Source organism: Hemitrygon akajei, chromosome 6, assembly GCF_048418815.1.
Source record: "Hemitrygon akajei chromosome 6, sHemAka1.3, whole genome shotgun sequence".
Taxonomy (NCBI): domain Eukaryota; kingdom Metazoa; phylum Chordata; class Chondrichthyes; order Myliobatiformes; family Dasyatidae; genus Hemitrygon; species Hemitrygon akajei.
Window position 1 is genome coordinate 12,330,571 of NC_133129.1, and position 14,210 is coordinate 12,344,780.

The following is a 14,210-nucleotide window of genomic DNA, read 5'->3' on the forward strand; positions in this document are numbered from 1 at the left end:
GGTGTACCTGGAGGCACATGACAAGATAGGCCAGCCAGCACGGTTTCCTGAAAGGAAGATCCTGCCTGACAAACCTACTGCAATTCTTTGAGGAAATTACAAGTAGGGTAGACAAAGGAGATGCAGTAGACGTGGTGTACTTGGATTTTCAGGAGGCCTTTGACAAGGTGCCGCACATGAGGCTGCTTAGCAAGATAAGAGCCCATGGAATTACAGGAGAGTTACTTGTGTGGGTGGAGCATTGGCTGATCAGCAGAAAATAGAGAGTGGGAATAAAGGAATCCTATTCTGGCTGGTTGTCGGTTACCAGTGAAGTTCCACAGGGGTCGGTGTTGGGACCATCGCTTTTTATGATGTATGTCAATGATTTGGACTACAGTATTAATGGATTTGTGGCTAAATTTGCCGATGATACAAAGACAGGTGGAGGAGCAGGTACTGTTGAGGAAACAGAGAGCCTGCAGAGAGACTTAGATAATTTAGGGGAATGGGCAAGGAAGTGGCAAATGAAATACAATGTTGGAAAGTGTATGGTCTTGCATTTTGGTGGAAGAAATAAAGGAGCAAACGAGGCAGGTTCGATTTTGTCATTTAAAAAAAAATTGTATAGATATATGGACAGGAAAGGAATGGAAGGTTATGGGCTGAGTGCAGGTCAGTGGGAGTAGGTGAGAGTAAGCGTTCGGCACGGACTAGAAGGGCCGAGATGGCCTGTTTCCGTGCTGTAATTGTTATATGGTTATATGGTTATATTTAGATGGGGAGAGAATTCAAAATGCAGAGATGCAAAGGGACTTGAGAATCCTTGTGCAAGATACCCTAAAGGTTAACCTCCACGTTGAGTTGGTTGTGAAGAAGGTGAATGCAATGTTAGCATTCATTTCTAGAGATATAGAATATAAGAGCAGGGATGTGATGTTGAGGCTCTATAAGGCACTCGTGAGACCACACTTGGAGTATTGTGTGCAATTTTGGGCTTCTTATTTTAGAAAGGATATACTGACATTAGAGAGGGTTCAAAGAAGATTCACAAGAATGATTCCAGGAATGAAAGGGTTACTGTATGAGGAACGTCTAGTAGCTCTTGGGCTGTATTCCATGGAGTTCAGGAGATTGAGGGGGGATATCATAAAAACATTCCAAATGTTAAAAGGCCTGAACAGATTAGATATGGCAAACTTATTTCCCATGGTAGGAGATTCTAGGACAAGAGGGCATGACTTCAGGATTGAAGGACGTCCTTTTAGAACTGAGATTCAGAGAAATTGCTTTAGTCAGAGGGTGGTAAATCTCTGGAATTTGTTGCCACAAGCGGCTGTGGTTGCCAAGTCATTGGGTGTATTTAAAGCAGAGATAGATAGGTTCTTGATTAGCCAGGGCATTAAAGGGTATGGGGTGAAAGCAGGGGAGTGGGGATAACTGGAAGAATTGGTCAGCCCATGATTGAATGGCAGAGCAGACTCGATGGGCCAAATGGCCTACTTCTGCTATATCTAATGATCCTATGGTATTATTACAAATAAACATGCTTTCACAATAACAGTTCATAACTAACTTCACAGTTCTAAAGGTTGAGTCTTTTGGGTGATAGATAGATAGATAGATAGATAGATAGATAGATAGATAGATAGATAGATAGATAGATAGATACTTTATTCATCCCCATGGGGAAATTCAACTTTTTTCCAATGTCCCATACACTTGTTGTAGCAAAACTAATTACATACAATACTTAACTCAGTAAAAAATATGATATGCATCTAAATCACTATCTCAAAAAGCATTAATAATAGCTTTTAAAAAGTTCTTAAGTCCTGGCGGTAGAATTGTAAAGCCTAATGGCATTGGGGAGTATTGACCTCTTCATCCTGTCTGAGGAGCACTATCCTGCTTCTTTCAGGATTAGTGCCTCTGGACTTGTGGAGTGGCAACAGGTTTGGTTTAGTTTCTGTCTAAGACAACATTCTTGGTTTCTGCTGTCAGTGAGATCATCACTGAGAAGTAAGGCCAGTGACTGTAATGTGTCAGTCTTGTTGGATGCAATCGACTCAGGTGTGTTCTTCAGTTGAGCATCCAGTATCTGGTCCACATGACATGTCCATGTCTGATCTCCAACATCCACTGTGTACATCAGTGGCCCACTTCCTGTAGCTATCCTACTGGGAGTCCATTTGTCTTCTTGGTAATCATGCACTGGGACTTCCTGTCCAATCTCAAAGGTCCTTTCTGCTTCACTTGGCAACTGACTGAACTGTCACATTTATTCCTAGTTTGCCTTTGGGAGACACTTTTTCACCTGTGTAAGTCTTTAGCATTACTGAGGTCTTCTCTCGTGTTATCTTATAAAACAGTCTGTTGTAGTCAGCACGAGGAAATCTGCAGATGCTGGAAATTCAAACAACACACACAAAATGCTGGTGGAACACAGCAGGCCAGGCAGCATCTATAGGGAGAAGCGCTGTTGACGTTTCAGGCCGAGCAAAGGGTCTCGGCCTGAAACGTCAACAGCGCTTCTCCCTATAGATGCTGCCTGGCCTGCTGTGTTCCACCAGCATTTTGTGTGTGTTGTAGTCAGCCTCTGTCTTTACACCAGATACATCTATTGTGATCCAAGTGATTTTGTGATCTGCTTCAGTTATACTCTGCTGTTCCAGGCATGACAGTTCACCTTTGTCAGACTCTGTGTTGACTGATTCTGTTTTACATTTGGCAACTTTATGCATTTGCTTCGTTTTGTGTTTGAGATTTCATTCAGTTGTGCTTTTTGTCAGCCTTGCACATTTTCTCTATGTGGCCTTGGATGTGCAGACTTTTTCTTTGAACCAACAGTGATTTGCATCATGGGAGGATTTGGTGCATTGATAACACCTTTGGCTTTTTGCACCATTCAGGGACATTGTGTGCATTTCACATACTAACCTCCTGTTCTGTTGTTCTGTTGCATCTTTTGCTGCAGTCCCTAATGATATTGCCATAGTTAATGTCCATTCTAAGGTTCGGTCTCTTTCAGATAATAGCCTCTTCTGAGTGCTTTGACTATGCATGCTACATACAAGCCTGTCCCTTTGTACATCAGAAAGTCCATCTCTAAAGTTACACTACTGGGAAAGTTTGCACAGTTCTGCAATGTATTCAGAAACTCTTTCATCTTTTGACTGGTTCATTTTGTAAACTCTAAATCTCTCAGCTATTGCCAGCAGTTTAGGGATCGAGTGATTTTGTAAAATTATAACAATTTCAACAAACGTCTTGCTTGATATCTTTTCAGGGATTGCCAAGTTGCGTAGAAGACTGTTTTTAGGCTCATTAAGCTAAGAAGTGTGGAGACGAGGTGAGGTTATAGATGAGGTTCTGGGCTACTTCGAGGCACATGATAAAGCAAGGCCAAAGTTAGTATGGTTTCCTGAAGAGGAAATATAGCCCAACAAATCTGTTGGAATTAATTGAGGAAATAACAGGGAGTGTAGACAAAGGAGAGTCAGTAGATGTTGAATTTTCAGAAGGCCTTTAACAAGATGCTGCTCATGAGGCTTCTATACAAGAGCCCATGGTATTATAGGAAAGATACTAGCATGGATAGAAGATTAGATGACTGGCAAAAGGCAAAGAGTGCAAATAAAGGGGGCCTTTTCTGGTTTAGTGGCAATGAGTGGGAATAAAGGAGGCTTTTTCTGATTTAGTTACAAAGAATGGGAATGAAGAGGGCCTTTTCTGTCCAGTGATTAGTGATTTTCTGCAGGAATCTGTATTGGGACTGCTTCTTTTCACATTATATGTCAATGACTGGATGACAAAATTGATGGTTTTGTGGCCAGCTTTGCAGATAATACAAAATAGGTGGAGGCACAGGTAGTGTTGAGGAAGCAAGTAGTCTGCAAAAGGACTTAGACAGATTAGGAGAGTGGGCAAAGAAGTGGCTGATGGAAGACAGTGCAGGGAATGTACTGAATGGTCATTCACTTTGCTTGAAGGAATAAAGGCACAAACAATTTTCTAAATGGGGAGAAAATTTAGAAATCAGAGGTGCAAAGGAACTTTGGAGTCCTTGTGTAGGATTTCCTAAATATTAACTGAAAGGTTGAGTCATTGGTAAGGAAGATAAATGCAAGGACAGAGTCTTATAACCCTGTTGTTATAAGACACTTAAATAGACCTCTTGTAGAATAAAGATCTCAGTCTACCATGTTGTGGGCCTTGCACTTTATTTTCTACCTGTATTGCACTTTCTCTGTAACTGTTACACTTTATTCTGCATTCAAAGTTCTAAGCCCAATTTAAATTTATTATCAAAGCATGCATTGTGGCCCTCCATTGGATGAGGGCGACCACGGATGTTGCGTCCTAGCTGTCTATTTTGTACAGCGCCTTCTCTGGCTGACTAGACTAATCCAAGTGTGGCAGCCTCAGTTGCAAAGGTAGCGTCTATATCTTCTGCTGCTTTCAGGAATTTTTCCTCGCCTGATTTCGGGATGCTTCTCCACCTGATGTGGTCAGCTGTAAGTTTCTCCCAGGACTCAATGTTGATGTACTTGTCGGTAAATACAGATCTCTCTGTGCCTCACTGATTATTGTTGTAAGAGGTTTTTTTTTACAGCGCAACAATTCAAGAACAGCTTCTTCCCCTCTGTCATCCAATTTTTGTATGAACATTGAACCTATGAACAGTACTTAACTACATTTTCCCCCGTCTTTTGCACTACTTATTTAATTTAACTATTATATATACACATATATACACTTATTGTAATTTAGTTTTCTTTTTTCACTTTATTATGTACTTCATTGTACTGCTGCCGTAAGGTTAACAAATTTCATGACATATGCTGGTGGTATTAAGCTTGATTCTGATTCTCTCTGCACTGAATGTCCTGCTTTTCGCCTACAATGCAGAGGGCAGCGGATCTGAAACATGCTCAGGAGCAATTGCTGAGATCTGTGCCGGAGTTTCACTGGCAAGTGTTTGGTGCTGCAGATGGGAAAAAACTGATGGATACTCTCCACAGTGAGGTAAGATTTCTTCTTGTTGCTCATGGAAATCTATCTGGAAAATGATCGTCTGAAAATAGAGCCAAAAAGATCAGATTTTCTGTCTCAAACTTGACCCAATAGTTTTATACCATCTTGAACAATATTCCTGATTAAGGTTCGTGAGAATGAATCCAGGAATGAAAGGGTTAATGTATGAAGAGTGATCACTCTGGGCCTGTACTCCCTGGAATTTAGAAGAATGAGAGAGGATCTCACTGAAACCTATCGAATATTGAAAGAGTGAATATGGAGAGGATGTTTCTTATGATGGGAGAGTCAACCTCAGAATGGAAGGATGTCCCTTTAGAACAGAGATGTGGAGGAATTTCTCTAGCCAGAGGGTGGTGAATCTGTGGAATTCATTGCCATAGATGGCTGTGGGAGGCCAAGTCATTGGATATATTTAAAGCAAATGTTGATAAGATCTTGATTAGTGAGAGTATTACATGGTATACGGAGAATGGAGTTAAGACTGATAATAAACCAGCCACAGGGCAGATTCAATGGGCCGAATGGCCTAATTCTGCTCCTATGACTTATGATCATTTGGAATTTACCTCTTGAACAATAAACTGTTGATCTCTCAGACTATCACATCATAATCTTATTATTTAACCATTTGCTAACTCTATATATCAGAAGCAGATTCAGATTAATTTATCACACGTACATCGAAAAATACAGTGAAACATGCCATTTGTGTTAACAACCAACATAATATAGGTCTGCTAAAAAAGGGGGCAGCCCGCAAATATCGCTACACATTCCAGTACCAGCATACCACATCCACAATGCTCAACAGAACAACAGAACACAACTAGCAACAAAACAACAGCAGCAAAACCAGCCCCGTTCCTCCCTCCCAATGCTGATTCACAGTCCTCCAACTTCAGGGCAGGCTGTCTCTTGCTCCCCTCATCCTGAATGCATGTTGGTAGGATAATTTAGCCCTGGTGTGTACGGGATTGGTGGAATTTGGGTAGGATGGGAGAATAATGAAATTGGGATTTGTGGAGGATCAGCATAAATAGGTGCTTGGTGCCCAGCATGGAATCAATGGGCCAAAGGGCCTGCTTCCATTCTGCATGTATGCTTGTCTTACAGGTCAGATACCTCTGGAAATTGCAAGATAAATTCAGTTTCTCAATAATTGCACTTTCCCTCTCTGTCTTCCTCTCTCTCTTTCTCTGTCTGTCTCTCTCCTTGTCTCTCTCCATCTCTCTCTCTCTCTCTCTCTCTAGCTTTCGGTCTCTGTTCTATCTTGTCTCTCCATATTCATTGTAAAGTGTTGTGGGATGGTTAGGGATTATGGGCAGGAGGAGGTTCTTAATATAATGTGAGGTGCTGGCTAAATGACAGTTGGTCATGTAGAGAGATATCTACATTATACCTCCCCAGATTCACCGGACCTTCTCCGCCCTGAAGCTTCTGTGGCCCCAAGGAGCAGATGTCCGAAAAATTGTGTGCATTGTGTCTTGCTCTGTGGCAATGAAAATCTATGGCTGCAAGATGGCAATGGCCAAGTCAACAGGAGAAAAGACTGGAGCATCAGGCAAAAATGAGGTGAATCTCTTTCCCTAACATTCTGTGACATTTAATGACAGGATTTTCAACAGCATTGATGTACAGAGGGATCTTGGGGTCCAAGTTCATAGCTCCCTGAAAGTGGCTGCACAATCAAGAGGGTCATAAAAAATGCAAAACGCATGCTTGCCTTTATTAGTCGAGGCATTGAGTTCAAGAGTCACAGAGCTATGTTGCAGCTGGTTAGACCATACTTGGAATAATGCATTTAGTTCTCATTGCCCAGTAACAGAAAGGATATGGAGAGTTTGGAAAGGATGCTGCCTGCATTAGAGGGCATGTGCTACAGGGAGAAGACAGATTCCAAAGGGAGTCAAGTGCAATGTAATGCATTTTGGGAAGTTTTAGAGTCATAGACCTACCTCAGTAGCCACTTTTTTAGGTACATCCTGTATCTAGAATCTGTGGTCTTCTGCTGCTGTAGCCCATCCACTTGTAGGTTTGACTCTGATGTGTTGTACATTCAGAGGTGCTCTTTGGCACACCACTGTGACAGTGTTATTTGAGCTACTGGCACCTTCCTATCAACTTGAACCAGTCTGGCCACTCTCCCCTGACCTCTCTCATTAACAAGGTGCTTCACTGGTTGCTTTTTGTTTCAAGCATGATTGTCTGAAAACTCTAGAGACTGTTGTGTGTGAAAATCCCAGGAGATCAGAAGTTTTTGAGATACTCAAACCACCCCGTCTGGCACCAACAATCATTCACAGTCAAAGTCACTTAGGTCACATTTCTTCCCCATTCTGATGTTTGGTCTGAACAACAACTGAACCTCTTGACCATGCCTGCATGCCTTTATGCAGTGGCTTTCTCTTTGCCATTTTCCCATAAAGCTGCAACTGGTGAAGCACTCAGACAACAGTTGTTGTATGTGCAGTCTCCCTCATCTTAGCCACTGAAGCTTGTAACTCCTCTAGAGTTCTCATAGGTCTCTTGGTGGCCTCCCTCGCTAGTCTCCTTCTTGCACAATCACTCAGTTTTTGAGGACAGCCTGCTCTAGGCAGATTTACAGCTGTGTCATCTGCTTTCCATTTCTTGATGATTGTCTTAACTGTACTCCAAGGGATATTCAGTGACTTGGAAATTTTCTTGTATCCATCTTCTTACTTGTGCTTTTCAATAACCTTTTGATAGAGTTACTTGGAGTCTTCTTTTGTCTTCATGTTGTAGTTTTTGCCAGCAGTTGGACCTCTCAGACACGGGTGTATTTCTACTACAATCAATTGAAACACCTTAACTTCACACAAGTCTCCAAAAACAGATCTCAATTTAACTGATTATGTGGCTTCTAAAATGAATTGGCTGCACCAATGATGATTTGGTGAATCATATTAAAGGTGGGGGGGGGGGGTGGTGAATACTTACATAATCAATTATTTTGTGTTTTATATTGGTAATTAATTTAGGTCACTTTTCAGAGATGTTCACTTTGACATGAATGAGTCTTTTTCTGTTGATCAGTGTCAAAAAAATGAAATTAAATTCACTGTGATTCAATGTTATAAGACAATAAAACACAAAAAAGGAGTTGAAATACTTTTTACAGGCACTGTAATTCCCATCAGGGTCTTTTTACTTTTGCAGTTTCTTAGCCCCACCTACCCATGATGATTCTACAAATTCCAGTCCTATGTCACCTCTTTCCAAGGATTTGGTTTCATTTTTTACCAACAGAGCCAACCCACATCCTTTGGCTATCTGCCTGTCTTTTCAATATAATTTGCATCCTTGGACGTTACGTTCCCAACTATGATCTTCTTTCAGCCACGACACAGTGATGCCCACAATGTCATAACTGCCAGTCTGTAACTGCACTACAAGATCTGCCTTTTTCCTTCTACTGGATGTATTCAAATGCTACATCTTCAAGTCCTGTATGCATCACTTTCTTTGATTTTGCCCTCGTGTTACATTTCAACTCATCCCACTGACGGCAATTTTGCCCTATCATCTGCCTGTCCCACTACATACTGCATTTAGTTGTATACCAACTGCCCCATCTTCAGGCCTATCACACCAGTTCCCATTTCCCTACCAAATTAGTTTAAACCCTCCCCAACAGGTCTAGCAACCTGCCTGCAAGGATATTGGTCCCCTTTGGGTTCAGGTGTAACCTGTCCCTTTTGTACAGGACACATCTCCCCCAGAAGAGATCCCAGTGATCCAGAAATCTGAAGCACTGCCCCCTGCATCAGTTCCTCAGCCGTGCATTCAGCTGTATCATCATTCTATTCCGGCCCTGACTAGCACGTGGCACTGAGAGTAATCCAGAGATTACTACTGTTATGTTTTGTAACTCCAAAACATTAAACTAATTAAAAGGAAAACAGCCTGAAATGCGAGTGTAACTTAGTTTTCACTTTAAGCGAGGGGCATACTTATCATGTGGTGGCATCATGATTTATGCAATTTACGTATATTTACATATAATCATAACAAATTATATAAACAAAGAATGCTTAATCAAACGATACATTTACAAGATTACTGGAATATTAAATAAACAACAACTACCTTGGAGGTCCTTCTCCTCAGCCTCGTCCCTAAATCTCTCTACTCATTGCGCAGGACTTTGTCCCCTTTTCTACCTGTCATTGATGCCAATGTGTATCACAACCTCTGGCTGCTCAACATCCCTCTAGAGCAGGGGTTCCCAACCTTTATGCCATGGACTAATACCATTAAGCAAGTGATCCATGGACCCCATGTGGGGAACCCCTGCTCTTGAGAATATTCTGCAGCCACTCAGACAGCCTTGACCCAGCACCTGGAAACAAGTCAAGATCCTGGTGTCTTTTTCGCAGTCACAGACTCTCTTGGCCATCTCCCTAACTATCAAGTCTCCTATCACTGTCATACAACCTGACTCTGCCTTTCCCCGCGGAGCCTCAGAGCGGAACACGGTGCCAGTGGCCTGGCTGCTGCTGCTGTGCCCTGACAGGTCATTCCTCTCAGCAGTGTCCAAAAGGGTGGACTTGTTGCTGAGGGAAATATCCACGGGGGAACCCTGCCCTGGGTGACAAACTGTTATCTCAAGCCTGCACTCTGGGTGTGACCACCTCAGTAAAAGACTTATCTATGAAGTTTTCAGCCTCCCACATGGTCCCGAGTACACTGAACTCCAGCTCAAGGTCCTTGACCTTGTCAGGAGCTGAAGCTGGGTGGACTTCCTGCAGATGTAGTCATCAGGGAGACCCTGAAATCCCACATCTTACAGGAGGAGCATTCCACTGCGACAACAATGGTGCCAGGCTGTATCGGCGCTTGCCTTTCCCTTGGACTACATCAGTGACGTGGAGAGGGGGAACCCGCTGCATGGGCAACAGCAGGTTCTTCAAATGTTCCCACCCAGGCTTGCACCCTGGAGAGGGCACAGTCCACTAGAGGTGTAAACCAATGATGCGCTGGGATTGACGGCTGCCTATTATTCCACTGCCTAAATTACACTCCTTTCTACACTTGTTATACCTTTGGCTCTGACTTCTTAAGCCCAAGTTCTACAGTCACCTAAATGACTCCAAAAGACTCAACAGTATGAGGCTACGCCTGCTCTTCCCCAAGCTGTTGAGCCAAGGGCATGTGGCTTCCAAGGTGAACTGGCCCCTGGTGTGTGGGTGAGTGGTAGAAGCTGATGGGAATGCAGAGAGAACAGGTCACAGGGATAATTATTGTGGAATGGCATCACTTTGTGTGGGATCAATGGACAGAGCAAAGCACAACTGCTGGAGGAACTCAGTTGGTTAGGCAGCATCCGTGAAGGGAAAGGCATGTTTTGGGGTCAAAGCCCTAAAGTGGTGGCAGCCAGCATGAAGGGGTGAGCAGGAGCTAGCCAGTGAGAGGTAGGCCCAGGGCAGTGTCAAAGTAAATTTAATTATCAAGGTATGTATATGTTATGGAGAAGCATACAAAGGGTAGTGGACACAGCCCAGTCCATCTCAGGTTTGGCCATTCTCAACACTGAGCACATCTATGAGCAGCACTTTTGAAGGAAAGCACCATCAAAGACCTTCACTATCCAGGCCATGTTCTCTTCTTGCTGTTGCCATTAAGAAGCTGATACAGGAGCCTTGGGTCCCACAACACCAGGCTCAAGGACAGCTTCTACCCCATTGCTGAAAGATTATTGAACGGTTCCCCTAGTACAATAAGATTGATTCTTGACCTCACAGTCCACCTCGTTATGGCCTTGCAGCTTATTGTCTGCCTGCACTGAACTTTATAAAGCAAACAGTATTATGAAGGACCCCATGCACCCCTCGTACAAACTCTTCTCCCTCTTGCCGTCTGGGAAAAGGCACCGAAGCATTCGGGCTCTCACGACCAGACTGTAACAGTTTCTTCCCCCAAGCTATCAGACTCCACAATACCCAGAGTCTAGACTGACACCAACTTATTGCCCTTTACCATGTCTGTTGTCTTGTTTATTATTTATTGAAATGCCTGCACTGTTTTGTGCACTTTATGCAGTCCTGGGTAGGTCTGTAATCTAGTGTAGTTTTTTTTCTGTGTTGTTTTTATGTAGTTCAGTGTAGTTTTTGTACTGTTTCATGTAGCACCATGGTCCTGAAAAACGTCTTGTTTTTACTGTGTACTGTACCAGCAGTTATGGTCAAAATGACAATAAAAAGTGACTTGACTTGACTTTCTCTATTTGTGTAACACATTATTCTGCATTCTGTTATTGTTTTCCTTTGTATGACCCCAATGTACTGATATGATGAAATGATCTGTATTGATGGCATGTAAAGCGAAGTTTTTCCCTGGACCTCGGTACACCTGACAATAATAAACTAATTTAACAATTACCCCACAACAGGGAATTACGCCACTCTTTCTAAGAGTGAGAAAGTACTGGGAAACAGGTCATGCAAAAAAATTCAATGGAAAGAATGCTCCGAGCCAAGATCCTTCATCAGGACCTTCACCTGCCTGAAGCATCGAGTGTTTATTCTCCTCCAGAGATCCTGCCTCATCTGCTGATCCAGCATTCTGTGTGCACTGTTCAACGTTTCCAGCAGCTGCAGAACCTTTTGTGCTTATGCAATCTCTTCCTATTTCATAATCTTGATGTTGCACGTGATGAAGACCATGGAGCGGCTGATAATACAGAATCTGAGGCCACAAACCAGGCACGCCCAGGATCCTCTTCAGTTTGCGTATAAGGAGAAGGTGGGAGTGGAGGATGCTATCACGTATTTGCTGCACAAATCACTCTCTCACCTAGAGGGGGTCAGTTGTGCTGTGAGGATTACATTCCTTGACTTCTCTAGTGCCTTTAACACCATCCAGCCCAAGATCTTAAGGCACAAACTAACGGAGATGGGAGTAGACTCTCACATGGTGGATTGGATAGTGGACTACTTGACAGATAGACCTCAGTATGTGCGGTTGGGAGACTGTAGGTCTGACACGGTGGTCAGCAGCACAGGGGCACCGCAGGGAACCGTACTCTCTCCGGTCCTGTTCACCCTGTACACATCAGACTTCCAATATAACTCGGAGTCCTGCCATGTGCAGAAGTTCGCTGATGACACGGCCATAGTGGGGTGTGTCAGGAATGGACAGGAGGAGGAGTATAGGAAACTGATACAGGACTTTGTGATATGGTGCAACTCAAACTACCTGCGTCTCAATATCACCAAGACCAAGGAGATGGTGGTGGACTTTAGGAGATCTAGGCCTCATATGGAGCCAGTGATCATTAATGGAGAATGTGTGGAGCAGGTTAAGACCTACAAGTATCTGGGAGTACAGTTAGACGAGAAGCTAGACTGGACTGCCAACACAGATGCCTTGTGCAGGAAGGCACAGAGTCGACTGTACTTCCTAAGAAGGTTGGCATCATTCAATGTCTGTAGTGAGATGCTGAAGATGTTCTATAGGTCAGTTGTGGAGAGCGCCCTCTTCTCTGTGGTGGCGTGTTGGGGAGGAAGCATTAGGAAGAGGGACGCCTCACGTCTTAATAAGCTGGTAAGGAAGGCGGGCTCTGTCGTGGGCAAAGTACTGGAGAGTTTAACATTGGTAGCTGAGCGAAGGGCGCTGAGTAGGCTACGGTCAATTATGGATAACTCTGAACATCCTCTACATAGCACCATCCAGAGACAGAGAAGCAGTTTCAGCGACAGGTTACTATCGATGCAATGCTCCTCAGACAGGATGAAGAGGTCAATACTCCCCAATGCCATTAGGCTTTACAATTCTACCGCCAGGACTTAAGAACTTTTTAAAAGCTATTATTAATGCTTTTTGAGATAGTGATTTAGATGCATATCATATTTTTTACTGAGTTAAGTATTGTATGTAATTAGTTTTGCTACAACAAGTGTATGGGACATTGGAAAAAAGTTGAATTTCCCCATGGGGATGAATAAAGTATCTATCTATCTATGCAATCTCTTCCTATTTCATAATCTCTCGCTCAACTCTAAATTTAACCACAGAAACAGCCTCTTGTCCATGCCGACCAATATGACTACCGGAGCTAGTCCCATTTGCCTGAATTTGACACACCCCATACCCTGGAGAGGATTCTAACCGGTTGCACCACCGTCTGGCATGGAGGGGCCACTGCACAGGATCAGAAAAAAGCTGCAGACAATTGTAAAATCAGCCAGCTCTAACACCCAGGCCATGCCCTTTTCTCATTGCTACCATCAAGGTGGTGGTCTGGATAGTGAAGGTCTCTGATGGTGCTTTCCTGCAACAGTGCAGTTCATAGATGTGCTCAGAGTTGGGAAAGGCTAAACCTGTGCTGGACTGGGGTGTGTCCACTGCCCTTTGTAGGTTTTCCATAACATATCTGTACCTTGATAATTAAATTTACTTTGATCTTGGCCTGGACCTACCTTTCACTGGCTAGTTGTCCAGAGGAGAAGCTTAATGACCCAGGGGACATGGGTTCAAATCCCACCACTGGACAACTTGAGGCCAATCTCAGTTATCAAGGATGGATAATACCTGGCGCCAGTTTAGATGACAATGAAACAAGTGGAGATTATGGAAACAAAAATTCTAATGGACAGATTAATCTACTTTTGGCAAAAAGGAATAATCAAAGATAGTCAGCATGGCTCTGTTAGGGGAAGACCTCGTTTGGTCAATTTGATGGAATTTGTTGAAGTGCATCGACGAGGGAAGTGCAGTTAATGGAATGTACGTGGATTTCAGTCAGAAGAAATTCAGTATGATTCCAGTCCAGTTGAGGGGTCCCTTCCCAGATAAGACCACAAGACATAGGAGCAGGAGTAAGCCAAGTCAGTGGGTATATTTAAAGTGGAGGTTGACAGGTTCTTGATTCGTCAGGGTGTCGAAGATTATGGGGAGAAGGCAGGAGAATGGGATTGAACGTGATGGAACGGTGAGCAGATTCGATGGGCCGAATGTTCTAATTCTCCTATGTCTAATGATCTTGTTAGTGGGTGAAATGGGCATTTAGTGATACTGATGTTTTCACAGCCTCCCTCACTGAAAACAGTGTTTTATTTAATTAGTGAGATTTGAAACCTCAGCTCCCATGGTGGGGTTTGCACTCACCTCTGGCTCCTTCACCCAGGCTTTGGATACGTAACAGCTGGTCTGGCAACTGTGTTGTGCCTCAG

At 43.3% G+C, this 14,210-nt stretch overlaps 1 protein-coding gene across 2 annotated transcripts in view; it reads left to right on the forward strand.

Moving 5' to 3' along the window:
- Nucleotides 1–14,210, forward strand: part of LOC140728861 (probable ATP-dependent RNA helicase DDX60) — a 176,981-nt gene that overhangs the window by 15,574 nt on the left and 147,197 nt on the right. For both annotated transcript variants that reach the window (XM_073047895.1, XM_073047896.1), the window contains exons 5-6: nucleotides 4,891–5,007; nucleotides 6,427–6,591. In XM_073047895.1, the coding sequence (XP_072903996.1) occupies nucleotides 4,891–5,007; nucleotides 6,427–6,591 (282 nt within the window). The remainder of the gene's footprint in view (nucleotides 1–4,890; nucleotides 5,008–6,426; nucleotides 6,592–14,210) is intronic.